This window comes from Diaporthe citri (assembly GCF_014595645.1).
Source record: "Diaporthe citri strain NFHF-8-4 chromosome Unknown scaffold_1, whole genome shotgun sequence".
Classification (NCBI taxonomy): Eukaryota; Fungi; Ascomycota; class Sordariomycetes; order Diaporthales; family Diaporthaceae; genus Diaporthe; species Diaporthe citri.
Window position 1 is genome coordinate 8582450 of NW_025064846.1, and position 13867 is coordinate 8596316.

The following is a 13867-nucleotide window of genomic DNA, read 5'->3' on the forward strand; positions in this document are numbered from 1 at the left end:
GTTTTAATTAAGTGCGGCTATAAATTAAGATATTATTAAGATAAGCAATATAAAATATATTTAAATATAGCCTTAGGATATTATTAATAAACCTTTAAAAGGTTAATAATGCTTTAGTAAATTTAAATGGCATTATTAAAGTTTTAAATAGTTTAAAATGGGTATAAAAAGCAATTAAGTATTTTCCTTTTTATGCATTTATAGGTTATTAAAGGCGGTAATGATATTAATCTTTAAGAAATACTTTATTCCCTTTAAATTATTTAGGAATTCTTTAATTAAGGGCAGTAAATATTAATCTTTAATAATAACATTATTTAAAGCGCGGTAATTTATATAAAACCAAAAGCCTCCTTTAGGCTTAAATATAAACAAGATAAATAATATAATATGGAAAGAATTAAAGCGAATGAAATCTTTTTATAGGTTTTTATTTAGCCATTTCCTTAAGGTAGTAAGTTTATTATAAGATATAGCATATAATAAGCTAAATAGGGGCGTTTTCCTATTTATAAGTTAAATATAATAATTATAAGGGCGGTATGGGGGTAGCTTTTTAACCTTTTTAAATAAAAAGATATTTAAAAATTCTTAGAGTTTATTAAGCAGTATTTTAAATAGGTTTAGATCCTTTTGGCAGGCGGCATTAAACTTAGTCTTAAATATTTTATTAATTTACTTTAAAATTATTAAAAATAGGCAGTAATTATCTTTTTAGGCATAGGTAATAATTACCTTTAAGGTAATTTAATAAGGCTTGTATTTTTAAAGGATATTAAGGTAAGATAAGGGATGATAGGAACGGCTAGTTTTTAAGACATTTTATAGGGCCTTTATCTTAAAGAGCTTCCTAGGTAAGTTGCAGTTCTTTTAGTAATATTCGCTATTAAATATAATTATATAGGCAGCAAAGCAAATAGTTAAGTTATATTATTTTAGCTATAATAATTTCAATATAATAAGATAATAAGCTAATTATATAGCGAATATTATTATATTCTTTTAATGGTAATTATTAATTTAGCAAGGTAGGCAGGTATAATAAGATATAATTTCCTTTAAGCTATGCTTATTAATTACTTTTAAGTTAAATGATTTCTTTAAGGGCAGTAAAGGAATTCCTTAAGCTTAGGCTTATTCTTTATTAATAAAAGCCTTTCCTTTAGCTTTAATATTAATTAAGGCATAAATTAATATTTCCTTTCCTTTTAATATTAAGTATATAGGTAGTATAAGCATATTTAAGCGCTAATTTTACTTATTTTTAATACTTAATTTAGTAATAATAGCAGCAGCAAAGATTTAAAGGCAGCGCTTAATAAGAGCTTAAGGGCGATTTATTTTAAACTTACGCTATTTATTAAGCTTTAAGCAAGGGAATTGCTTTATTTATAAATAAGGAAGCAAGGCATAATATAGGTAGGCGAATAAGGAGGTAAGGATAATATTAAGGAAGCAGGATAAAAGCTATATAGGCAGGGCTGGTAAGTATTTAGCTAGGAATAATAGGCTATAAAGTAATTAAAAAAGCCATAGCAATAATATTTATAATGCTCCTTATGATTATTATTATAGCGCTAAGCACTTAAGTTTATAGGATTTTTAATTAAGGTTAATTATATAAATATCTTTAGGGTAAAGGTAATAATAAGTTTGGTAATAATAGCATAAGTTTTTTAAAAGGTTAGCGTTAAGCTAAAGAATAGTTTATAACGGGAAACTTATTGCAAATATTAATAATATTAATTATTTAAGGATTGTAAATAATAAGCATATTCTTTAAACTTATTTAAATTAACGGAGCTATATAGCAATATATTTTGCAATTTATAAAAGATTTCTTAAAATAATAATAAAGTTAAGGTAATATTAAGCATTTTTCCTTTTAAGGCAAGGCGCTAAAACTTAGTAAAATAAATATTAAAGTTTTATTTTTATTGCTTTAGCTAGTATAAGCGGTTTTAAGAGTTTTAAATATAATTTAGGTCCTTAAAAGCTTCTTTTAAATATTTTAATATAGTTAGGTAATTAATAAATTATAAAACCCTATATAAGGTTTTTAATAATATTAGTTTATATGCTTTTCCTTTAAATCTTTTAGTAATATAAGTTAAGTAAGTAAAGGCAGTAAGGAATTAATTAGCATTAATGTTTATTTTTTTATATATTTATTATATAAAATAGCAAAGGTTATTATAATTATTATTAAATTTATTAGGATTAAGGAGTTGCTTAAAAAGGATAGTAAAGGCGGAAGATTAGGTCTTAATAATAAAAGTTAAAGCTATAATATTACCTATTAAAGGTTTAGCTAGGTTAAAAGAATTAAAAATTAGGGCGGCGGTAATAAGTATAGTTAGCTAAGTAAGTTTAATAGCTTATTGCTCCTTAACTCTTGCTTTTATAAAATCTTATTAAGCCTTATTTAGTTAGCTTTATTAATAGCAAATCATTGCATTATGGTTTGCTATTTATGCTTAAAGGTGTTATATCTTGGCATATAAGGAGGTAATTTTATTCTCTTAATTAAGAGCATAATTGCTTAAATTGCATAAGTATAATAGCTATATATTAAGTTAATTAGCAATATGCCTTGCTAATTCTTTTAGTAAGTTGGTACTTAATGAGGGTATAGGCTAGGACGGCATTATTAATGCTTAAGGGGGGAAGAGCTATGTAGTGTTATGATAGTAGGCAGGCAAGTTTAGGCAAATGAATATTAAGCAGGCGGCAAATAGTTTATTTAGCTATATATAAGCTTTATCCTTAATAGGCATAAGCTTTATTAATAAGATATAGCTTAAAGAGCTATAAAATAGGATTTAGGATAGGTTATAAAGTTTTATTTAAGCTAGTGCTTACGTAATTAGGCCCCAACCCCTTTGGGTTGGGCGGCGGTCCGCGGCGAATCGCTTTTAAGAAGCTAGGGCTGTGACACCGGCATTGCTTTTAAGCCTTACCTTATAGAAAAAAATTTTATGCCCCCTTAAATAAACTCCTTCCCTTTATTAGCCTTAATTAATAAAAGCTATATCCTTATTTTTTCGCAGTAATTAAAGTAATTATGCTTATAATAATTAAGTTAGCTATATATAAAATACTTAACTTTACTTATTAAGATTGCTATAATATTAATATTTATTGCTTTGCTATTTTAAGGTTAAGTATTATCCTTCCTTGTTATAATATTAAAAACGCCTTTATATTACTATAAAGCAAAGCAAAAGGCCTTAAATATATTTAACCACTTTTTATAATTAAGTTAAGCTCTTATTATAAAAATTAAGTTATTAATTATTAATAATATTTTACATTTATTTAGCTAACTTTAAGTTTTTATTATATAAGCTAATTAATTAAATTAAGCAAGAAATTTTATTATCCCCTTTTTATAGCGTTATTATAATGTAATTAAGCTAAGCTTAGTATGCCTTTATTTAAAAGGGTTTTTAAGCGTAAGGCAAACCTTTTTTAAGAAGCTTTCTAGCTACCCCTTAAATATTTTTATAAAATTAATATAAGGTAAAAATTAATTATAAAAAGTTTTTAATTAATTAAATATATAAAAAAATTAAGCCCCTTTAGCGTTAATTACCTCTTTATTTATTGCAAACTTAGCCCTTATCTTTATTAATTAATTTGCTAAGTATTTTTAAGATAAAAGTTCCTTTAAATAAGGAAGGGTTTAGTAAGCTGCCGTTATTCTTTTTAAGTTTTGCTATATTAGATTTTATATAATTATATTATAAATTTATAATATAAGAGGACTTTAAATATATATTATGGGTTAACCTTAGGTTATTTGCCGTAAGGTATTTAAATAGGGTTTATATTTAAAGTATAAAGGAGAAGATTTGCTTTTCATTTGCATCCGCGCTAAAGCCTATTCTTATAAGGCTAAAGCCCACTAACTAATCACAATGAGCAAAGCCTAAACCGTAACACCCAAGCAATATTATTACTTTTAAAACTTAAAAATGCAATAAAGATAATAAATAAATATTTTAAGATAATTATATAAAAGTTTTAAGCATTATTTTAAATATAATGCTTTAAAAAGACTTAAATTATCCGGGAAAGGGAAATAAAACTAATTTATATTTGCTTAAATTACCGCTCTTTTATTAACTGCTTATTATAAACAGCTTATATTGTAAAGGCTTTAAACCGTTCTTTATTATGGCGAGTAATGTTAAAGCCGTCCTTTTTAAATTACTGGAATTTGCCGTATTGGAATAGTAGCCTGTAGGCGTTTTGGATAAGGTCTAAATTTGGTGTGGGCTTGTTTGGGACTCCTGGTTGTATCTTGCTTATCGTAGCTGTTAGGTACGGCGGCAATTACTACTGAACGGGCTTTCAGGGGGGGGGGGGCGAGGGCAAAGAGGGGGCTAGCAGAGTTGCGGACTTTTGGGGAGGGAAGGTTGGGTTGGGGGGGGGGCAGGGTACTTACTTATGATAGAGTCCAGGAAACGGATCATGTCTGCCCTAATAAAGGGCGCATCCATGGATTAATGGAGGATGTGTTCCTGGAAGGTGTTGAAGCGGTTAACCCAGAGAGCCTGGAATTTTTGGGTGCTGGGGGCGGCTGCTTGAAACTGGAGCTGCTTGATGGTCTTCTTGGACGAGATGCGGTCCTGCCTGGTATTTGCAATCATCTTGTTAATGGAAGCCTGGCCAGGTCTGCGATAGCCAGCAGCAGCAGGTATTGGGTTGTCATCGAACTCCAGGTCGGACGAGTTGAAGTCTTGGACGGCGTCCATCCTGCCGGTTCTGAAGCAATGATGTGCTTCTGGCTCATCAAGGGGGATCTTCTTGCACAACGTGACCACAGGAGGATGGTGGAGAGAGGAGGATGAAACGAGGATGGAGGAAAGGTGAAGAAGTAGAGGAGGATAGATCTGGAAAAAGCAGATCGAGGGAGGGAGGAAGGCGTAGGGGTTGTAATGGCAGAACTGAGGCAGTAGCCAGCGAGCAATGTCATGCTGCTATCACCACCTCCTCCCGTTGTTCCTTCCTCGTTCATAAAGCATAGCATAACCAGCCCCCTTAGTGACTTAGTGACTCGCTAAATAGGAAGTTACCCATACCAGGAAGCCTAGCCACCCAGAAGCTCTCCCAAACCTCCTTCCTTCCTCCCTTCCTCTCCTCCTTTAGCATCATCACCACCACAAATGATGGGTGAGGCTCCGTGGTGATTACTCGCTGCAGGTTGGCCTCCTTATCCTATGTGGAGTAAGGGGATGGTGATTGATGATGGGTCGCGGGTGACGCTTCGCTGTGATCACTCGCTGCGCTCGCTTAGAGAATGGCTGTGGGTGGTGACGCTTCGCTTCGCTTCGCTGTGGTTGATCGCGCTCCGCGCTTAGAGATTGGTGGGTGACCCGGCATGAAGAATGTTGTCGCGGTAATAATCCCGGCGACCTACTTCATGCCAGGCTTCTTTGTGGCCAACCTGCCCGGCGGCATGATGCGACAGCTGCCGCCCAACAACGACTGGACGCTGGCGCTCCCCGTGCCCGAGGACGCCCCCTTCCCCGTGTTCGACGCGGCCGAGGACACGGGCAAGTGGGACAAGGCGATCGTGCTGAAGCGCGACGAGCTGCTGGGCGAGCGGGTGTACGCTGCGACGGCGTACCTGACGCCCGCGGAGATCGTTGCCGGGTTCAAGAAGGCGTTCCCCGAGGCCGGCGCGACGGCGACCTTCTTAGCACGTCGCACGAGCAGTTCGTCGGGGCGCTCACCGGGACCGGGATGCCCGAGTTCGCGGCGGTGGAGTTGCTAGAGAACATGAGGTTGATGGCTGAGGGCGGATACTTTGGTGGGAAGGAGCTTTCGCTGGATATCCTTGAGGACAAGCCGACCACCTGGGAGGAGCATCTGAAGAGCAACCCAGCTACCAAGGACCTGAAGTAGGCAGATGAGGGGCAGTTCCTATCTTTCGTCAGAATCGCTGTTGGACATTCTTTCTGGCCCACCAGGCCTGCTTGACTTTTCCCATAATTAGTAATAATGAAGAGAGAGGTTGCCAGTGCCTGTCATGTTTGCAATGTACCGAGGTGGACATTAATGGTGTGAATACAGTCTAGCTTATTTAGGGAGCCCCAAACCCCACAGGAGACTTGTATGTCTCTAGATGCATTGACTTCATTGCGTGCCTGAGGAGGTAAGTCAAAGCAGATGAATGACCTGGTCAAAGCAGTCTGAGGTGAGTTCTGCAACAGAGGTTTGGAAGGGCAGAAAGGCTGTGGCGACAAAACAGCCAGGTTTTTAGCGCCTACCAGTTGCGGCTGGTGCTGAGACGGCAAAACGGCCAGGGGTTGGCAGAGGGAGAGGTGAGGGACTGGCGGCGCCCAGCTTAGCTAAGCGGGCAAAGTACTTAGTCGCCCTTCCCAAATAAAAGCGAAACTTGGGCCATTACAACTCCTGCTGTCAAGACCGACTCAAGCGTCAGCCAGCGACCAGCTTGCGACCAAAAGCCCCATCTGGAACAGGATACCATCGAGCAGGGGAAGCATTCCACTGTAGACGCTGGATTTGGTGGATTGCATACCGGCACCGAGGCTCTGAGGCTCTGAGGCCGCAAGGGGCGTCTTGGTGATCGATCGCTTAGGGAACCGAGGGCCTACTCTCTAACTGCCTTTCGCTTTCTCACCTGAGCCCGCTGCTACTTCTGCTGCAACTGCTGCCGCCGCGGCCACAGCAAAGCGTCACGCACCCTACGCCCATCGCTCTCGCTTTTGCCTGCTTTGCGCATCTGTTACGCCTGTCGCATCCCCTACATTTTACTCGCCTCATTCGCGCGACCCAAACCACCAGCTGAGTCACGCAGACAGTAAACAACTGCAGTGCACGGCGACATCTACGGACAGGGCATCTGCAGCGAAGTAGGAGGCTCAAAGGGGCTGCCAAACTGCCAAACTGAGCAGGAACTACGCATCGTCGCAGCCAGCACATCCCTTCCTGACGGCAACCTTCACCCAGGCAGACAGACAAAATGTCGAACGCTTCGGTTGGCAACATCTACCACCAGATCATCAATGAGGTGATCGAGGCGTCGCGGGTCGACTTTGAGGACCAGGGCGTTGGTGAGGAGGTCCTGGAGGAGCTGCGAAAGGTGTGTTCTTCCTTCCCTGTTTCTTCCCTACGTACGTCAAACACATACACAAACACAAACACACATACACAAACCATCAGGTTGCCGCTGCCGTCTCCATCTCATCGGCTCGTATGAGACCACTGCTTTCTTCCATCTCCCCAGAGCATCATGCATTCCGTGCATCGAAGTCGGTGTCGGGCTTGGATTGCGCCGGTCTTGCCTCCTCCCTTGCAGGCCCTTGCAGGGCGCTGTTGGCTGGCCGTCCTGGCTGCCTGGGCTGGTTGTTCGCACCGGCGCTGCAGGCAGTGGCCGGTGGCGCGGATTGCGGGTCAGAGAGCGAAGAAGGGCGGGCGGCTGGGAGTCAGGTCTGACAGGAGGGTGACCGGGTGCTATTTGGGTCTTTTAAGCTCAACCCCTGCCCGCAAGATTGCATTTGCCACCCCAGTCAACCTTCCCCTCCATTTTGATTGGAGCCAACTTTGTCCACCTTCACGTGCACCCAAGCATGACACGCGACGAGGATAAGGCAGCCTGGCACTGCCTCCCCCCTACCCTACTTGGTCAGCCCAGTGGCTGTCATCAACCGCCTGTCTTGATCGAGAGCTTCGTCCCATGTTACACTAGCCTATTCTGCCTGCTGGGCCACTGCGTCGCTGCTATGATGCTCCAGCGGCTGCAGGTTTTCCTGCGTGCCCAGAAGATGCTGACGCCTTCGGTCTCTTAGGGATGGCAGGTGAAGCTATCCAAACTCCAGGTCGCCGCCTTTCCTTGGGACCCTCCCCCACCACCTCCAGTTCAAGCTCCGGCCCAGGCTCAAGCTCAACAGCCTGTTTCTGCGCCTCAGCCTGCCGCTGGTGTCCCGGCTGCGTCCGCTCAACAGATGGGCACACCGAGCTACACTTCGGCAACGCTCAGCCCTCAGCCTGCGCCCAACGCCCAGCCCCAGGCCATGCCCAATGGTCTTCCCGGGCCATCACAGGTTGCCGGTGGGTATCCCGGCCGGACTGAGTCCGTGAAGCCCGAGCCTGTCGTCAAGCAGGAGCCAGGACTCGCCAACACAGGCATACAGCAGGCCCCGAACCAGGTAAACACGTATGGTAATGCCTCTAACAATGTTGCGGCTCAGCGCGCCGCTGCACAGTTGCAGAACACCTATGGGGCTCGGGCTGCCGCTAGCATCAACGCAATCCAGGGCTTTGGTCAGGGTGGTCAGCCACAGAATTCCCAGGGTCAATCCCGTCCTGGCGCGGCTGCACAGCCCAACCAGGGCCAGCGTCTCCCACAACAGCAGGCACAGTATAGCCACCAGATGGCCAACCAGCTTGCTATGCAGCAGCAGCAGCAACAGCGCGGAGCCCAACCGCCGCCGCCTCGGCCCGGACAGCAGAACAACGGCTTCCCGCAGTCTCAGGTCGATGGCACGGCGGATGATTACGAGGGTGTCTTGATGCGGAAGGATCAGAACGGGGAAACTTCCGAGGTGGGTCGTGTTGAGATCGACCGCATGCTTCATGACCAGATCGCTACTCGAGCCAAGCAGATGGAGGGCGGTGGTCTCATGCTGCCTCTGAAAGAGGCTACCAAGCACAAGTCGATCGGCAAGAAGACTGCTTCCAGTGGTCCATCAGGGTTCGACGGAGGATTCGATGGTGTCGATGACGAAATTAAGAGGGAAGAGGTCGATGAAGACGCCATCAATTCCGACCTCGACGACCCTGACGAGGTGGACATCGCGGATGACGACGACGAGGAGAACATGGGACATATCATGCTATGCATGTATGACAAGGTCCAGCGAGTCAAGAACAAGTGGTGCGTCACTCCCCGGGTACGCTTTGTGTGACAATAAATTACTGATCCCGGAGCAGGAAGTGTACGATGAAGGATGGCGTCCTCAACGTCAACGGCAAGGACTACGTCTTCCACAAGGCAACTGGCGAGTATGAATGGTAAACTGTGCGACGGTTTGATGAGCTTCCAAACAAGATTCGAAGCGTTCACAAGACGGGCGTTATGGCTTGGTATCCGTGCTCAAGGCGAGACCTGCGCCACGATCAACGGCCGACTTTCCTTAGTGACTAGGCCTACCAGATGGACGGGTGTCTCGTCTGTATTCATTGTGCCATGAGCAACTTGCCCAAAACTGGCATAGAGACGATGGCAAGGGACGAGATGAAACCACGAGAGAAGTTGGAGAGAAATGGAGGGTACTCCTCTGCATCCTTGTGGTGCCACATTCGAGATATCATTCGGCGTTCGGAGGGGACTAGCCCAGCTGCATTTTCTTTTACTTATCCTGCTGATGGGCGGCGCGGGGCGCATTACAGGAAACACAATGGGTTGGTTGTCTGACACATCAAGATAGGCAGGTTACTATGCAGCAGCCACTATGAAAGCCCCAATACTGCCTTCCAAAGAATACACTGGATTCATGCATGCTCAGAGACAGTCAGCAAGATTGAAAGCTAATTTCAGGTTCTGGTCAGGCCCCCAAGTCTGGGCTGCATTGATATTCCAAACACCAAGTTCACTGCCCTGCTTAAGCACTGCTGCCCGTGCTCAAATTAAAAACCGTGGCACAAATTTGTACTCGAAGACTTTGACCACCTGGTGCCTGGAGAATTTGTAGTCATCGTGTGGAGGAGACGTGCTGAACTGCTCTAACGCACCTACAGGGAAGCCCCACCGTTAGAACGATATGGATGACACTCTGCGTCTAGACCTGTGCAAAGCTGAATACATAATTAAAAAGGACCTTGAGGCACAAAGTTGATGAGCCGAATACGTCTATGTGGTCGAAGAGGGACACATTTCGAGTACTGGATCCAGGTCTGGGCCTGGCCACACACCTTGAGGGGGGCTGGGTGGAAGCGGCCTGCGAAGATGAGGTCCGTAGACAATACTACTCGATATTTATATTTTGGAACCTTTTGCTTCGAGAGTTACACATGTATCCTCGCCCTCCTCTGAGTGGCGGAGGTCACTCGAAATCAACCCGTGTGGACTGGACAGAGACTGGTTTCCGAAAACCCAGATTGAGTCCGGCACAAGTCATGTACTCAATCACCTATATTGTGGATGCAAACATATCAATCTGACTCCTACCTTCCCTTGTGGCACCTGAGAATTCCTACACGCATCGAAAAAAAACGTTGTTGCGGTGGGGGAAGGGGGTATCCTGGGATCCTGGAAGACCATCGAAGAGGACGCACCTACAAGACCGGGAGGACGGGTGCACAGCTTCGAAACTTTCCACCATGGCCTCGAGGAGGGCATCTATGGAGATGGCAAGCCCCCCGGAATCTTGTGTAACCAACACAAATAGTGCTTGAATCCCGGGACGGGAGCTCGTGTAACGTGCCCATGCGCTGTGCTGTGCCGCACACTAGCTAGACATCAATGGCACGCATTTACTGTGGACCACCCAAATCAATGGAAGTAGATACAATTCATCCGTTCTCGGCTAAAGAAGATGTGAGTTCCATTGCATGTATTTCTCATTCCTACCTGTCTCTTTGTGGGTTAGAGACTGGAGCATTGATACGACCATGTCTGGACTGGGCAGGCCTGCAGGCTGCACCAATCTGATGACTTTTCTGCCACTTGGTAGATCAAACTTTATCCATGGAGTAGTTTTACCAGAGTATTGTATTTGGGATTGGGTCCGGTTTGAATCGTGCATATCCGAATACGAGGTGTTCGCCATGTGATCCATACTTCAAGAAGGTAGAAAGTGGTCGACCCAGGAGGGATCTGAGGGCCTCACAGATCTTTGACTGAAGTCAGAGAAGACTCCATGCGTATTTAATCAGTGGTGAATGTCTGCCAAAGTCTCAAATCCGGGGATTGGATGAGACTCCTGGGTATTGGCTCTCGCCGGCTCAGGACGTATCAGGATACGTCGAGTCAAAGTACCTGCAGAGACATGTCTCACTTACATGAGTCTTTGTATTTGGTTGAAACTTGGTGAGGCAAAAGATGAGATTTCTGCGCCGTCGTCATAATGCCGACATGTCGTTGGAGCAATGAAGAGGCCAGGCAGAGCGCTGTCCAGAGGCCAAGGAGACAACGACGCCAAATTGTAGGCCAAGCTCATGACAGGCCACCACGCCAGCAGACATGGCAAGAGTACGATCCCTGAGTATTCCTTGCAATATAATCCCATTTCCCTAGCCTGAGAGCTTCCGTGAGTGCTGTAGCGAAGGATTGGGCGATGCTGGTGTGCCTTGCAAGGCCAGGGCCGAGCTTCTGGGCCAACAAAGTATATCCAATGGTTCCCTTTTGAAAGCATTTTAAAGTGAACTGGGCCATGCGATCTCGACCTTGATACTTGAGGGTTGACAGTGGGCAACGAAGATGTCAAATATCTGCTGATTACATGCCAGACAAGGCACATCGTTGTCCCGACACAGCTGACACGAGATGGACGGTCCGGCCATGCGGCTGTGATGATTCCAGCAAAGCAAGGAGGCTCCCTCCGGTGGGAGAAGATGCCACCGCACCCTTTTGTGATTACCGCTGTGCCTGCGAATACAGGAGATGTCCACCGGGCCGGAGACAGGAAGAAGGCGGATTCGAAAACCGAGAGAATATTGTCAGCTTGGTTGGTCAACGTCACAGTCAGGTAGCCCCGGCTTCAAGTTCTCAAAGAGCAGCGGCAGTCGTCAGAGGGAAGACCCGTGCGTTTCCGATCTGACGAGTGCCCTGTCTGAGACTCTCCTCCATCATGAAAAGGCTAGGTAGTGACTCTCAAGCTGAGGATCGCTGGGGACTTGGATTATTTCAAGCCGTCTTCATTCAATGACAATGGTTCCAGGGGCGTAGATCGGTCGGTTGTTTCATTGACAGTCAACAACAGATCCCAAGAGAACGGTGGATGATCCGACCAAGCACGAAGCCTCAACTTGTCGACGTGTCATACCCTTTGGACCTCGTTTGAGGCAGGGCCTATACCCATGTGAATGGGTCCTCTCTCTGGTCGGCGCCCGGATAGACAGGTCTTGCTCTTGCCGACGGCCATTCCAACACCGACGGGGCATTGATGGTGGTCCAAACGCAAAAGATCATCAACATGCTCTGTGTCCACTCACCCGGTCCGCAACAAAGCTGGGCAAGCCAGGGTCGGCTGCCCGGTTTAAGCCCGTCTGCGCAGGCCTGGCAGGGGTACAGTAACACGCATGGGCCAGATCGGGGCCAGCAAGCGCCATGGCTCGATCGACCAGGCCGATGGAGGCCGCAAGGGCAGATTAGGTAGAGGGGAATGTTGCATTGCATCCACTTTGCATTGAGCTCACCGATTGCTCCTCGAGCGGCGCGCCCAGGAGGGCATGTACTCTGGGTTCTCTAGTGCATCATCACGGGTGGATGAGCCTGCCTCACATGAGCAGCAGCTAAAACTCACACCGACCAGGTAGGGCCGTAGACTACCTAGTGTGCGGGCCCGCCTGCCGGGGAGCTGCTCCCGCTAGAGCAAGTACGAGCTGATAGGAAGTTGTACCGGTACATCTGGGGCCACTGCGCCCAGTGAAATCGTATTGAGCCGTGGCCGGCTCCAGGTTATCTAACACTGCAGTGTGGACCTTCTATTTGCGCGCACGACTCCTGAGCACAGGACGGCCGCGAACCACCCTCGAGGCTCACTTGTCTGTCACCCTGCCAACCCAAGCCGACGATGACAACAAAGCCAGCCGATGGGGCAAAACCAGAGAAGTATTGACGGTGGTTCCCACGCCGAGGTGCACCTATGACCAGCGGTGACCGGGCCAAAGCAAGCCTCCACGAAATCGACACTCCCACGATGCCCTCGCCTCAGTCATCGAGGCGAGTCGCGCGGTCCGGCCCCGAGATCTCGCCAGAAATCCATTAGATCTGAGACCCGCCTCTCGAAGCATGCATGTGTCTCGAGCAAGAGGGCACACCAGGTTATTTCTGAAGACCTCCCAGAAGAACAAGAGCCTGCGAGATGATCTTCTCTGCAAACCGAAACTGCACACTCTCCATTCATCGGTGCCTCTTTCATACGTCATCGGAAACAGTCAAGAGTGTTACGGACAATCACACGACTGTGAAGTATACTTTCTCCGCTAAACTACCTAGGTATTGGATGTCCACGCACACTGTATTCAGACTTGCTTACCGTCTCTATTAGCCATGTTTGGACTTCGACAATCTTGATCTCACTCTATGTTCCAACAATGTAACCCATCATCGAAATACAACACTACCTCCAAAAGGTGGCACCCCCGTGACTGCAAGGCTACCTCGGCTGTTGGCACAAGAGAAAGACGTATAACATTACCAGAATGTGGGTCCACATGAATGAGTCCAGGAACAATGGGCTGATGGATGTCCATGGGTCTACCGAGAGTCTGGGTCGTGCTTTGCCTCAAAGGATATCCAAGACATCAGGGGGGCCAATCCTCTAAGACACCCAGGAACGACTCGTGAGTCAAGCCGGATGCGGATCGGTCATTCGAAAAGCTACCAAATATGGTACACACTCTCAAGGTGGCAAGGGATAGGAAAGCCACACGCAAGGAGGAGAAACGGTGGTCATCTCCAAGGGACAGCGGCCCAGCAGAGAGGGACCGCATGAAGTCGTGTGAGCTGTGCCGTCCGCCAACTTGCGCACTAGGGAATGACTTGAGGTATTCTTGTGGAGTGGGAAAGGGCCGATACGGCGATCGCTCCTAGACACTTCTTTGACAACCAACAGATTTAGATTCAGGGACGAGGATGAAGTGCGCCATCCGAAGCCATCCGAAGCCAGGT

At 45.7% G+C, this 13867-nt stretch overlaps 3 protein-coding genes across 3 annotated transcripts; 2 read left to right on the plus strand and 1 right to left on the minus strand.

Annotated features, from left to right (window-relative positions):
* Positions 1-2414: 2414 nt before the first annotated feature.
* On the minus strand, positions 2415-4760 carry INS49_002210 (uncharacterized protein; the record flags this gene model as incomplete). Its single annotated transcript, XM_043163024.1, has 2 exons — positions 2415-2420; positions 4551-4760. 2 exons carry the CDS (start codon positions 4758-4760, stop codon positions 2415-2417), a joined length of 216 nt encoding a protein of 71 aa, XP_043031530.1.
* Positions 4761-5386: 626 nt separating this feature from the next.
* Positions 5387-5913, plus strand: INS49_002211 (uncharacterized protein; the record flags this gene model as incomplete). Its single annotated transcript, XM_043163025.1, has 2 exons — positions 5387-5723; positions 5783-5913. 2 exons carry the CDS (start codon positions 5387-5389, stop codon positions 5911-5913), a joined length of 468 nt encoding a protein of 155 aa, XP_043031531.1.
* Positions 5914-6994: 1081 nt separating this feature from the next.
* On the plus strand, positions 6995-9049 carry INS49_002212 (uncharacterized protein; the record flags this gene model as incomplete). Its single annotated transcript, XM_043163026.1, has 3 exons — positions 6995-7114; positions 7821-8908; positions 8965-9049. 3 exons carry the CDS (start codon positions 6995-6997, stop codon positions 9047-9049), a joined length of 1293 nt encoding a protein of 430 aa, XP_043031532.1.
* Positions 9050-13867: the final 4818 nt, after the last annotated feature.